Source organism: Canis aureus, chromosome 26 (assembly GCF_053574225.1).
Source record: "Canis aureus isolate CA01 chromosome 26, VMU_Caureus_v.1.0, whole genome shotgun sequence".
Lineage (NCBI taxonomy): Eukaryota > Metazoa > Chordata > Mammalia > Carnivora > Canidae > Canis > Canis aureus.
Genome location: NC_135636.1, coordinates 41,008,093 through 41,021,209, shown reverse-complemented (window position 1 = coordinate 41,021,209; position 13,117 = coordinate 41,008,093). Strand labels below are relative to the sequence as shown.

At 50.9% G+C, this 13,117-nt stretch overlaps 1 protein-coding gene across 1 annotated transcript in view; it reads left to right on the top strand.

Annotated features, from left to right (window-relative positions):
* Positions 1-13,117, top strand: part of PREX1 (phosphatidylinositol-3,4,5-trisphosphate dependent Rac exchange factor 1) — a 178,523-nt gene that overhangs the window by 66,748 nt on the left and 98,658 nt on the right. The window contains exon 2 of the mRNA XM_077873497.1: positions 11,772-11,843. Coding sequence (XP_077729623.1) covers positions 11,772-11,843 — 72 coding nt within the window. The remainder of the gene's footprint in view (positions 1-11,771; positions 11,844-13,117) is intronic.

The window sequence follows — 13,117 nt, the reverse complement described above, 5'->3', positions numbered from 1 at the left end:
CCGACCCAGCCCCCGGGCCGCTTCTTCCAGGAAGTCTTTGTAGTTTACAATGTTTTCTACCAGCATCATCTTGCTGAAACCTCAACTGCCTCTTTTTTCAGGCAAGGAAACAGAGTCAGAGAAGCAGGGTGACTCACTGAGGTCACACGGTTGGCCGTTGACGGAGATGTGCTGGTAGTGACGAGGATGAGGCGGCGCAGTACAGTTTATAAAGCCTTCCGTCTTTCTCACTCCAGGAGACTTAGAAGCAGGCAGTCAACAACAGAATTGGTTCTAAGATGGGAAAAAAAACCCCAAGTAACTCCCCTAAGTGAAAATGACATAGGACAAGTATATAAAAGTCTGTGGTGTATCGTAAGAGCTCTATAGATGGGGTTGATGCAACTCCAGAAGTTTCCTTAGGAAACACAGTGGGTTCATATCGATTTACTCCAGGGCCTGGGTTCCCAGAAGATGCCCTAAAAACTCAAGGTGGGGTTGTGGAGAATATTCTAGCTGATGCTTAATTGAGCACATACTGTGTTCCAGGCATCGTTCAAAGTGCTTGTTATACGTGTTTACTTCTATAATCCTTATTGCAATCCTCTGTGCTCTTTTGATCCCCATTTCATGGAGGAGGGAACTGAGGCAGAGAGAATAATTTGCTCAAGGTTGCACAGCCCAAAAGTGGCAGAGCTGAGATTTGAGCCAGCTTACCCAAGCATGTTGTCTGCTCTTATATTGTACTTCATTTTTGGCTCACCGGAGCCTGTGACGTCGGTGGTTTTGTTATTCCCACTCATGTTACAGGTGAGGCACAGGGAGGTGGAGTCACTGGTGTAGGTCCCACAGCAGTAGGTGGTGAAGGCAGGATCTGATGCAGGCAGTTGGTCCTAACCTCTGAGCCTCAGCCACTTTTATATACTGCTTCCTTCAGAGATGTGGGGCCCTTCCAGCATTTGAGAAAGGAGAGTTTCAAAGAGCAGGGAGGGCTTTCCAAAGAGGTGGCCGGTGGGGGGCAGAGGAGAATGTGGACGCTACTGTGGCTTCACCAGGGAGTGTGTGTAGGTTCCCTGCCGTGATGCAGCCCCTGTTACTAAACCACTTCCAGGTCTCACTGGGGTCAGCCCGCGCGGTTCCTCAGCCCCCTCCTTGGACTGCAGCCCCTTTCAAGATTTTGCCGATCACCGAACTATTTCCATGTTTTAGCAACCAGGGAGGCTGACCTCGTGCGTTCTGAGAAATGTCAGCCTGGAAGGCCTCTGTTAACCAGCCTGCATGCCTTCGTTCTTCGAAGGTTCTTTGAAGACAGGGCCATTCCAGGTGTTTCCTTCCACCCTCTTTCTTTTGGAGGCTCCGTTGTGGCAGCCCAGCCAGACTTGCCACTACCAGCCCCTGTAGTCCTGGGCCTGGTGGCTTTGTCTGGCCTGCAGAGCCACTTTGGCACTTATAGGGCCCCCTGATAGTGCCAGGGAATTAACACCCTCTACCCCTGCCCTCCAAGCAGGATTGGTGTATGAGTGCCCCAGCTCCATTGCTGCCTCCCTGCCCCAGGATCACCCAGAGATGTGTGTTCTGCACTGGCTCTCAGGGAGCCTCAGAGGGATGGAGACCCATCGCCCATCCTGGCCAGTTGCTTGATCTCCTGCCCTATCCTGGCTGACCACCATCCCTGGGCCCACTTTTGTCCTCCCCTGCCTGTGTTTGCTGGAGCACCTCCCAGATTGACTGCTTGTACCCAAATCCTTGTCTTGGGGTCTGCTTCTAGGGGCCCAACCTGCTCAAATATGCCCACAGTCCACACTCGCTGTGCTATCTGTATGCACAGCTATGAGTAGAGCTGGTTGGTGCTTGGTGTGGTTGATGTAGGTTATGCTTTGCCGGCATTTGAATCAAGATTTACTCTTTTGACAACACAGTTTTCTTTTTGGTATTTGGAGCCAATAGTCAGATATATTAAGGTCTCCAGTGTTTTTGACAGTCTGAGAATCAGTGCCTAGAGGCCAGCGGGAAGGGGCCTACTCTTGTTTTTTTTTTTTTTTTTAAATTTTATTTATTTATGATAGTCACACACAGAGAGAGAGAGAGAGAGAGAGAGAGGCAGAGACACAGGCAGAGGGAGAAGCAGGCTCCATGCACCGGGAGCCCGACGTGGGATTCGATCCCGGGTCTCCAGGATCGCGCCCTGGGCCAAAGGCAGGCGCCAAACCGCTGCGCCACCCAGGGATCCCCTACTCTTGTTTAATATGGAATTAAAAGTGCCTGCCCCTTCCATGGTGCTCATTTATTGAGCACTTATTGGGTGCCTCCTGTGGGCTTGGTGCCAAACTGGATCCTGCAGGCTCTCGGCATGGGGGTGGAGGGAGACACAGAGGTGGACCCACCTTGCAAGGTGAGGTCGTGTTACCCAAGCACAGAGCCTGGCTGGCTGACCCCCACATGCTGATTTATGCCCTGGTTTTCCTCTTTCCTAAAATGGGGATACTCACAGCACACCTCGTAAGATTAAACAGGCTGGTCATCGGGCACCTGCTAACCCACTTCTACTCCTCCACGCCAGGCAATGATCTAGGCCTGGGGTGGATGCTGTGTGAAAAAGCCACTCCTTTCCTGGTGTAGATGAAGCAGGCCGTAAATGAACGACAAGCAAGGAAATAGATATGTGGAGGGAGGTGGAAGTAAGTGCTGTAGGGCAGGAAAAGATTGATAAGATAGAGAATGGAGGAGAAGGATGGGCGTCTGCTGTAAATGGAGTGGTGGGAAAAGGCCTCTCAGATGTGGCATTTGAGGGGCATCTGGGTGGCTCAGCTGGTTAAGCATCTGACTCTTAGTTTCGGTTCAGGTCATGATCTCAGGGCTGTGGGATCAAGCCCTGCATCAGGCTCTGGGCTCAGCACAAAGTCCGCTTGAAATTCTCTCTCTCACTCTCCCTCTGCCCCTCCCCCCATAAATAAATAAGTTAAAAAAAAAAGAAAGAAGTGACATTTGATTGTAGATGGGAATGAATTGAGTGAGGAAGGAGCCCTCTACGGTATCTGGAGAGAGTCTTGCAGACAAAGAGAACAGTAGGTGCAAAAACCCTGAGGTGGAATGGTGCTTGGTGTGTTCATGGAACAGTATGGAGGCCTCAACTGTATCTTATTTTTAGTGCTTAGATGAAGATATTCATCTGTTAAGATACAGTATGAGGCAACAGTATTTGTGCTGTTCTATATAATGGCATGAATTTTATGTACATAATGTGGAATTCATAACTTGCTGTATGAGACATGACATAAAGGAATGAGTGTGAAGTTGGAAAAGGAATGTTATTTTCTCTCAATCCTGTCTGGTATATCTGTGACTGAGTATGTAACCTTCCCTGACCATGACGTCTCAAATCTGAAATTTGGGTATTTTGGGAAAGTTGTTCTGGGCAGTGGCTTTCTGCTCCTGGCACGGGCCCCGCAAAAAGGGGTGTGAATGGAGTGCAGGAGGTTTTACTCTCAGCCTGGGTGGTGGCAGGGGGTTCCTCTTGGGGGAAGGTCTCTCTCCCTCAGGCTGTGGTAGTGCCAGGCCGGCTTGTAGGGGGCTGGCCAAGATGGGCATCTTCCTGGGGGGCCTTGTGGCTTCTAGAGTCAACACAGAGGAGGAGAGGTGGGCAGCTCGGAGGCAGAAGGAAAGCCTTCTCATCTCATATTTGCCTGGCTCCTGCTCTCTGCTGGCAGGCACTGCCCTGTCCACACCGGGACACACACCCATCAGGAGGAGAATGCAGACTAGACTCCTGGGTGCTAAAGAAGTGATAATTTGGGTGGGCAAGAGGGCCTGGTTTGTTTAGCAACCTCTCCTGTCCCAATTAAAAAAAAAAAAAAAGAAAGAAAAAAGAAATAAAAAAGATGCGTTTGTGTTAGAGAATGACTTATTTTTTTAAATTTTATTTATTTATTCATGAGAGACAGAGAGAGAAAGAGACAGAGACACAGGCAGAGAGCGAAGCAGGCTCCATCCAGGGAGCCTGATGTGGGACTTGATCCCGGGTCTCCAGGATCACGCCCTGGGCCGAAGGCAGATGCTCTACCCCTGAGCCATCCAGGCATCCCAGAGAATGACTTTTGATTTGAAAGCCGCATGCTCATTTTGTAAATGTGGAAAAAAACAGAAATGAAGAAAGAAGAAAATTAAAATCACTGATAATTCCACTCTCAGGATTAGGTTCCTAGAGTTAAAACTCAAATAAGAGTGCCTTCAATGAGGTGGAAGTTTCATTCTCACTGGATTATAGACAGTCTGGGGCAGATACATTGCTTTCTCTGTCCTGAGGGACATAAGCTCCTCTGTTGCTGCTCCATCTTCTTCAGTGTGGTTTCCATTTCATGGTACAAGGTGGCTGCTTGGCCTCCAGACATGACGTTGGTTTATCCAATCAGTAGGAAGGAGGAATAGCAGAAAAGAATCCCGCCTGTTCTTCCTATCCCCAAGGATACTTCCAAGATATTGTATGTGATGCCTCCGCTTATGGCCCACTAGCCCAAACTTAGCCACATGGCCATACCTAGCTGAAGGGAAGCTGGGAAATGTCTTTATTCTAAAATCTTGGATTCTGTTTCTAAAGGGAAAGGGGAGACCAGATAGTAGGGGACAACTAGTAACCTCAGCCATATTCTCACACAGTTTGGGTTTTATCCTTTCACACGTCTTTTTTCTGTGCTTATGTAGAGATGATTCATTTAACTGAAAATGAGATCATATTTTATGTATTCTGGTACTTGTTTTTCCCCCCCACCATTAGATACATCAATAGCCTTTGTCCATACTATTAAATGGACTTCTGAACACCATTTCTAGCATGATCGTCCTTTGTGGTGATGAAGTTTATTTAATAACTAAACCCTAAGTGATAGAATTATAAATCAGATACTAAACTTAAATCTCAATGTCATATGTGAGATTTATTTATTTTTGCCATGGCATAAATGCCCAGAACTTGAATGGATAGAGCATAGGATTTGGGCATTCGAAGGAGTCAGTGGGCATTTGAGGGGTGTCCCCAGACTCTGGCCTGTGGGGCTGCGTGGAGCAGGCCATGCAACCCCCACTCTGTTGCTGTTATTCCTGTTTTATTAGTACTGCTGAGATTCAAGAGCCCTGCTCTTCTGTGACACTCTGCTTCCCTGGCCCCTGGCCACCCAGTCCAGGTGGGGGGATGGGTCCCCCTTTCCTCCGTCCTTGCTGTCGTCTGGGGTGGGGCAGCCTCATGTCTGGCCGGTCCCCCGGCCCTCTCCAGTTTCACCATATGTCTGGTGAGGTCACCCTGGCCACGGCAGGGATGTCCTTGGGGGCGGCCGAGCCCCCTCCCCTCTGTGATCAGGTTGCTGGCATCAGTCTCAGAGAGTGACTTGGAGACATCTTTCTATCCTTTTTATCTCCAGGGAAAGATTTATCCTTCCCAGGCGGTGACTGCAGGTTCCAGACAGATGGCAGCTCCCCAGAGGCACCCCGAGGGGCAGCTGCTCCCTGCTTTATGCTTATGTGGCTTGTTGTCTATAGTTACTCATTGATGATGTGTGTTGGGGGTAGCCTGGGCACTTATCCCAGACCAGACTGCTTGGGTTAGAGGCCCAGGTCTGCCCCTTGCTAGCTGTGTGGCTTTGGGAAAGCTCTCTCCTGCACCAGGCCTCAGTTCCCCCCTCTGTAAAATGGGTACAGTAATAATAGTACCTACCTCTACCTACCTCTTGCGATTGCCTGAGGATTAAAACAGCACAGTACCTGACACATAATAGGGCTCAAAGATGAAAGGGATGGTAATAATAAACAAGAGTCAATGTTTTATCACGATTACTGTTATGGTTACTGTTAGCTGTACCTGTTACTTCTGGAGCATCTTGAGGGCCCCTTTCCTCAGAGGTGAATGAAACCGCCTTCTGCCCCGAGACTGTTCACACCATGTGGGGGACATGCTACCAGACGGTGCGGTACATCGTGACTTCATCTTGATCAATTCTGGGAAGGGTGACAGGCTTCCGAGGGCTGTGGAGAATGTGGCGAGACTCTGCTTTCTCTGGGTCTAAGAGGAGACCTCTCTGCTGGTCCCCTGCTGGTTGAGTGCCTGGGAAGAAAGCTCCTCGGCACAGAGCAGCCACCACGGGGGCCTGGTGGGGGACAGGCCCGGTGCGTTCACGGGACAAAAGGAGACCGGCTCACTGCAGCTGAGTGATGGGTGGGAGGAGCCCTCGTCCTATAGCGCCTCGTCTCTCTGTCTCTCTAGGTTTTAGTAAGAGGCTCTTGGCACTACTGACATTGGGGCCACCTGCATCTCGGTGGGGCCCATCCCGGGCATCATAGGATGTTTAGCAGCATCCGTGATCTCTACCCAGTAGTCGTGACAACCCCGGGTATCTGCAGTCACTGTCCTCTCTTCTGGAGGATAGAATCACTTTGGAGTTGGGAACCACTGCCCTAAGGCAAAGTGGGACAGGTGTGAGCCTGACATCAGGAGACTTGGTTCTGATCTGCGTTTTGTCACCAACTTTTTGCTTGACCTCAGATTAGCATCTCCCATGCTCCCTGGTTTCCTCCACCCAGTAGGAGCTCTCTGGAGATGGCAAACACACAGCCCCACTACCCCTGCCATCTCCACAGCTATGGCAGACATCACCCATCAATCATGCCGCATCTGGGAGCCCTGGAGACACTTGGGGGCCAATGAGCAGCTTGTCTGGTCCCCTCTGAGCAGGAAGTGGGAGTCAGACAGTCCTGGGTTTGCTCTTTTGACTTCTGGTTAGATGACTTCTGTTAGGTGACTCATCCTCTGGGCCTCAGTTTTTCTCATCCGAAGACTGAGACCAAAATACCTACCCCAGAAACTGATTGTGGGGTAGGAAATGAACTTAGGATGGGACCGTACGATTCTCAGCACGTATTTGTTACCTGAAAGAATGAGAGTGTGTGGATCTTATCCTGGTATTGGAGTTGTGGAGACTCTCATCCACTGCTGGTTGGAGTGTGGCTGGGTATGATCCTGTCAGAGAGCCGTTCGGTGTTCACTAGTCAAGTTGAACATGTCTCTAAACTCTGGCCACCCATTCCACGCCTGGCTGTACATCCAGAGGGACTTGCACCTCAAGAGATTGACATTTTGAGGATATGGAGAACCTGGGCCCATGGACCTACTCACTGTAGCACTGTTTATCATAAGGACATTTGAAACAACCTCAACTTCTGCCTCCTAGTAGTGGGTGCTGTACTTTTAAATACTCAGCAACAGGGCAGCCCGGGTGGCTCAGTTGTTTAGCGCCGCCTTCAGCCCAGGGTGTGATCCTGGAGACCCGGGATCGAGTCCCACGTCGGGCTCCCTGCATGGAGCCTGCTTTTCCCTCTGCCTGTGTCTCTGCCTCTCTTTTTCTCTCTCTCTTTCTCTGTGTCATGAATAAACAAAATCTTAAAAAAAAAAAAAAAACTCAGCAACAAAGTGAACAACAAAGCTGGAAGGGGTGCATGGTGTGCACTCTGGGGGTAGGGACTGAGAGACATGGGTAGGGTCTGGATGGCAGGTGCTGTCAGGTGCACACAACAATGTGGACGAATGTAGAAGATGTGATGTTGAGTGAGAAAAGCAAGTTGCTGAAACGTCAGTTATAGAAACGCTGTAAGCACGCAGAACTGTGTTCTTTATTGCTTGTCCATTCACATGTGTGTGGAAAGTGGGCAGGGGGCATGCGTGGGAAGGAGGCGCACCATATCCAGGATGAGGGGGGTGCGTTGCGGGAGGGCAGGTGCACAAGTGGCTTACCTCCCTCTGCCGTGATTCATTTCTTCCCGTTATGCACTGAGGCTTGATATTCACGCAGCGCATGGATAAAGTACACACTGATGAGGCTTTGCATATGCATGGGCCCAAGTAACCCGCTCAGACTAATAAGTAGAACATTTCCAGCACCTCCCAGGGCTCCCTCGTGCCCCTTCCCCATCTGCACCTCCACCAGATTTGATGAATTTCTTTTAGAAAATGATTTAAATGCTAAGATTTGCCAAAGCTAGGTTTGTGGATGTTGATTGGGTTTTTCTCTATCCTTTTCCGAATCCTTCACATATCCCATCATCATTGTCATCATTATCATCAGCAGAGGGGGACTCAGACAGATGTGGGGGCAGTGGCCCAGGCAGCAGTGTGGCAAGGACTCCACAGGGACGAAGATTGCCGGGCCAAACCGGGGTCTCAGGCAGCCCTGGGAATCCTGAGAATGGCCTCGGCTCTAAGGGAGGTTCCCAAGACAGAGCTGCTTTTGGCTGAGCGTTCCAGAGCTGTCAAGACTTGGACGAGGAGTCGCCCCTGAGGGTCCCTCTAAACCACCCCGCCTGCACCGAGGCCATTGGCACCGCCTGGAAAAGCCAGTCGTGCCTTGGGCAGCACCAGGGCTGGGCCCAGAGCCCCTGCCTGTCCATTCTTTCCGGGTCACGAGCTGTCCATGGTGCCCATCACGCAGGCCTGTTTGCGGCTCCTCTGTGGGTGGCCCGAGCCTCTCATTGTCCCAGCACAATAGCAGTGGCTTTGCTTGCTGGAAGAAACCAGGACAGGAAGCCTCAATCGAGGCCAGCACTCCCAGCTTCCTGCTGTCCCCAGCGGTGCTGGGCCGGCAGGCCTTTGTCTCCCTCCAGTCTGAGGAGGCTGGAGGCCGGCCTTCCCAGCAGCAGCACTGCCTTGCTGAAGCATCTTCTAGGACTCGTGTCCCTCCACCCGTTGTCCTTTAAAAGGAAGGGTCAGCAGGCTTCCAGCAGGCTCCTGCTGTGTGTCAGGCACATCCCATCCCTTCCTTTGATTTCTGAGGGCTTGCTGTGTGCCAGGGACTACTATAGAATCTGGGGATACAGCTCGGAACAAGAGAGGCAAGCTCCCTGTCCTCATGGGGTTTCCATTCACTTTATCCTGTTACATTCTGAAAGGTGGGATGGTATTGCTATGATCCCCATATCTGGGAATAGTAAACTGAGGCTCAGAGAGGCTAATGCCTTTTCCTGAAGTTACACAGCAGGAAGGAAGAGGATCTCTGGCTTAAACACACAGTGTCCGTTTCCAAACTTGGCCTTCAGCATTGGATTGGGGTAAAGGTTTCATCTCAGCCATGCTCCCTTCTTATCTTGGCCTTTCCCTTAGCACCTGGTGTAGATCGCCTAACCTCACTTTTCATCTGTCAGATGGACTTTTAATGCAAGATGGGAAGGTGGGAAGTGTATGAAGACAAGGAGGGCTTCTTGGAGAAGGTGACCTTTGAACTAAGGCCTGATGGATGAGGAGCTGGCACATGGCAGAGCTGGGGAGACTATCCTGCTAGTAAAAACAGCATCTGCAAAGGTCCTGAGGCAAGAATGTCTCCTGGCAGGTGGAAGAGATAGAATGATGTGGGGCTGAAGATTATTGAGGTGTGGGGTGATGGGACGCTGGATGGTGAGGTGAGAGATTAAGGGCCTTATGGGCTGTGGAAGGATTTTAGGTGGTTGTTTTTTTTTTTTTTTTTTTTTTTTTTTTTAAGTGTAGCAGGAAGCCAGGGAAGCCATGGAGAATTTTAAGCTGTGAATTGACAAGATCTGATTTACATATTTAACAGGATTCCTCTGGCTGTGTGTGGAGAAAGGACTTTGGGGGCAATGAGGGGGAACAGGGAGGAGGTGATTGCATTAGTGGAGGCGAGAGACGATGGTGCCTTGGACTGGGGAGGGGTGGCCGTGGAGGTGGAGGGAAGAAGTTGGATTTTTAATACCTATTGAAGGTGAAGCTGATGGATGGAGGTGGGCACCAGAGAAAAAGAGGGGTCGAGGGTGAGGGACGGCTGGGGGGTTTTGGCTGGAGCCAGTGGTGCTGTGGGTTGGGAGGGAGGATCAGGAACTAGATTGTGAGGCTCCTGGACATCCAGATGGAGATGTGGAGTCTTCAGGGAAGGAATTCAGGCTGGGGACATAAACATGGGCCGAGGGGACCTGGCGGAGACTGCTGTGCGGTGCGTGCAGCCAGAGGCACGGCTGCCTGGCTCCGTGACCGCTGTGTGAAGCACCCGTGCACCGCCTACTGGGAAACCTGAGTCTGCGGGTGGCCAGCGCCCCCGGACAGCCACCGACATCCCTTGGGTAATGGAGAAGGATCTGACAGCCGTCTCTGGAAGGCCAGCCTCCCCTTTGCCTGCCTCCCCCTGCTTTCCTCCATCCTGGGCTGTCCTTCTGTCAGAGATCTCCCCAGACAAGCACAGTCACATGAGACATGCTCTATCTAGCCTGCAGCCAGGTAGACCAGGCAAGGTTGGCTGTGTGGAACTGGCCTCAGTCTCTCCCAGGTGCGCCTCCCATCCCCCATCCACCCATCCTCACATTCAAGTCCATGGTTTTTTTTTTTTTTTTTTTTTTAATATTTTATTTATTTATCCATGAGAGACACACACACACACAGAGGTAGAGACACAGACAGAGGGAGAAGCAAGCTCCATGCAGGGAGCCCGATGTGGAACTCAATCCTGGGACTCCAGGATCATGTCCTGGGCTGAAGGCAGATGCTCAGCAGCTGAGCCACCCAGGTACCCCAAGTCCACGGTTCTTGTCAGTAGTTCCTCTCTTGCCAGCTCTGTGCTACCCGCATGAGGGCCAGGCCACTGTCATTTGTCATTTCTCATCAGCCTGGCTGCACCCCTCCATTCTGGTACCCCCACTTTCACTCTCGACCCCCTAAAATCCAGTTCTTCACAAAAACTACCAGTATTTTGCCAATATGTAAAAACTGGGAGACTTTGCTTAAAAAACAAAACAAAACAAAACAAATTAAATTCTGGCTTCTGTTGAAAAGAGGCCCAGAATACCTGGTGATACTGGGCCCCACCCACCTTCCCACCTGACCACACTTGGGAAGGAGAAGCGGCCATCCCCTTCAATAGGACGCGCTTGCCAGCTCTCCACGGTCCCCAACCCCCCTGCCCCTCCGCCCCATCGTCATGTGTCACATCACAGAGGACAGAAATTATTTCTCTGTTCTGAGCCCCTGAAAAAAGTGGCAGGACAACTGCGGTCCATCCGTACAGCAGGATCCCGGGCAGCTGTAAAAAAGAACGAGGAGGTTCCCCGTTAAGGAGAGGAAGGATCTGTAAGCAGGATTAAGTGGGAAAAGCAGATACAGCATGTCCTGGGTATGCTGCTATTTTTCTGGTGTGTAAAAAAGGGAAAAAATGAAAATATGTGCACGCGCGTGTGTGTGTACATGTCTGTATATTCCCATTTGTTATTTTTGCATGAAGATTCTTTGGAAGGGTACCCGAGACAAAGCTGTGGTTCGCCAGGGGGGTGCGGAGGGACTAGATGCCCTAGGGCCCCACGTGTAGGAGAAATACTTGTCGTATTTTTGACTTTTTATAATTTTGACTTTTGAACCATATGGATGTGTTATTATTTAGAAGTTAAAAATTTTTTTTTAAATTTTTGAAAAAAGGAAAACAAGGGAAATGCATTCTCGTCAGAGTGAGTGCCATGGGTGAGGAAGCAGATGGGAGTGTGTCTCCCTGAGGGCAGGGCTTCACCGTGCTCCCTGCACAGGGCCTGGGGTCGGAGGTGCTCAGTAAACATTGGTTGACTGCATGGGGGTGAGGGATATATTCCTGTTTTGTTCCATGCAGAAGCTGGGTAGGCTTCTCCTTGTTCCCTGCCCATGTCCCTGTGCTGTGATGCTTCCCGGATCCGCCCAGGTGGCATTTGAACTTGTGGCCCTCCTTTCAGGCCTTGGGGCGGGGTGGATCAGAGGCCTGGATGCTCACCTCTCCCTGCTTCTGTTCCTCTAGGCATTCCTGCATCGCATCCGGCAGAATGTGGCGGACTCCGTGGAGAAAGGCCTCACAGAGGAGAACGTCAAGGTGTGGACTGCTGGGCCGGCCCTTTGCAGACTGACCTGTTGCTCTGTATCTTGCTCCCGGGGGTGGGGGGAGGGGAGGGGAGGCGGTGATGCTCAGAGGGCAGAGTGGGAGGTGCATCCACCCTGCTGGCCGCTGGCTTTGCCCTCCCACAGCTTGCTCCCTGCAGCCCCTGGGGGGTCTGGGGCCCCAGAGTGAGCTGCGCTTGGCAGACATCAGAGGACGCAGCCTCAAGACTTTGTCTCCTCGCTCACCATGGCCATCCTGTCTTCCAGCCTTCTCTGTGCCAGGCCTCCTGGCGTGGAGCCAGCAGAAAATCCCTTCCCAAGTGCCCCTGGGAGCCTGGCACCTCCAGCTGCCCTCTTGGCAGCCCTGGCCTGTGCCCCTGCTCTGGGCATTGAGTGTCAAGGCAGAGCAGTTGAGTAATTGGGTCCGGCCTTCGTCTTGGCTGTGGCTCTGGGGAGTTTCGGGAGGATGTCAATAGGCCCTCTGTGTGCATGGAGGAGGCCCCTGCAGTCCCCAGGCTTGGCTTTCTAGCGTGACCTCACTCTCTGGGAAGCTGCCTTTAGTTCTTGGGGCTCCGGGGTCCTGGTCCGGGGGAGGAGGGAGACAGGGTGGGTGGGTGTCAGAGGTGCCCGACATGTATAGCACACAAAGGACTTGGTCAAACAGGATGTTCCCCCCCCCCGCCATTCTCGGCCAGTCTGGGCAGTAACCTTGCAGTGGATAATTTTTTTTTAAAAGATTTTATTTATTTATTCATGAGAGAGAGGGAGAGAGAGAGAGAGGCAGAGACACAGGCAGAGGGAGAAGCAGGCTCCATGCAGGGAGCCCAACATGGGACTCGATCCCTGGTCTCCAGGATCATGCCCTGGGCCTAAGGCGGCGCTAAACCACTGAGCCACCTGGGCTGCCCACAGTGGATAATTCTGAGTCCAGTTATTTGGATGAGAAAGCTGAGGCTTTAGATATAAAGAGACCCGCTCATGGTCACTGCCTGGCTGGTCCCTGATAGTGCTGGGATTTAAGCATTTTATGCATGCATTCATTCGTTCAGCAAATATTTACCGAGGGCTTATTTATTTATTATGTGTGTTTATCACAATTCATTTATTTATTGCAATTTATTTATTTTTTGTTTTTTTTAATTGCAATTTAAAAATCACTAGAACTTTAAATTGTAATTTATTAGTTTTTTTAGAAATTACTTCTGTCATGAGCTCTAACTCACAGTAAAGGGTGCATCCTAAGTATTGAACGTGATGCTGTTTCACATA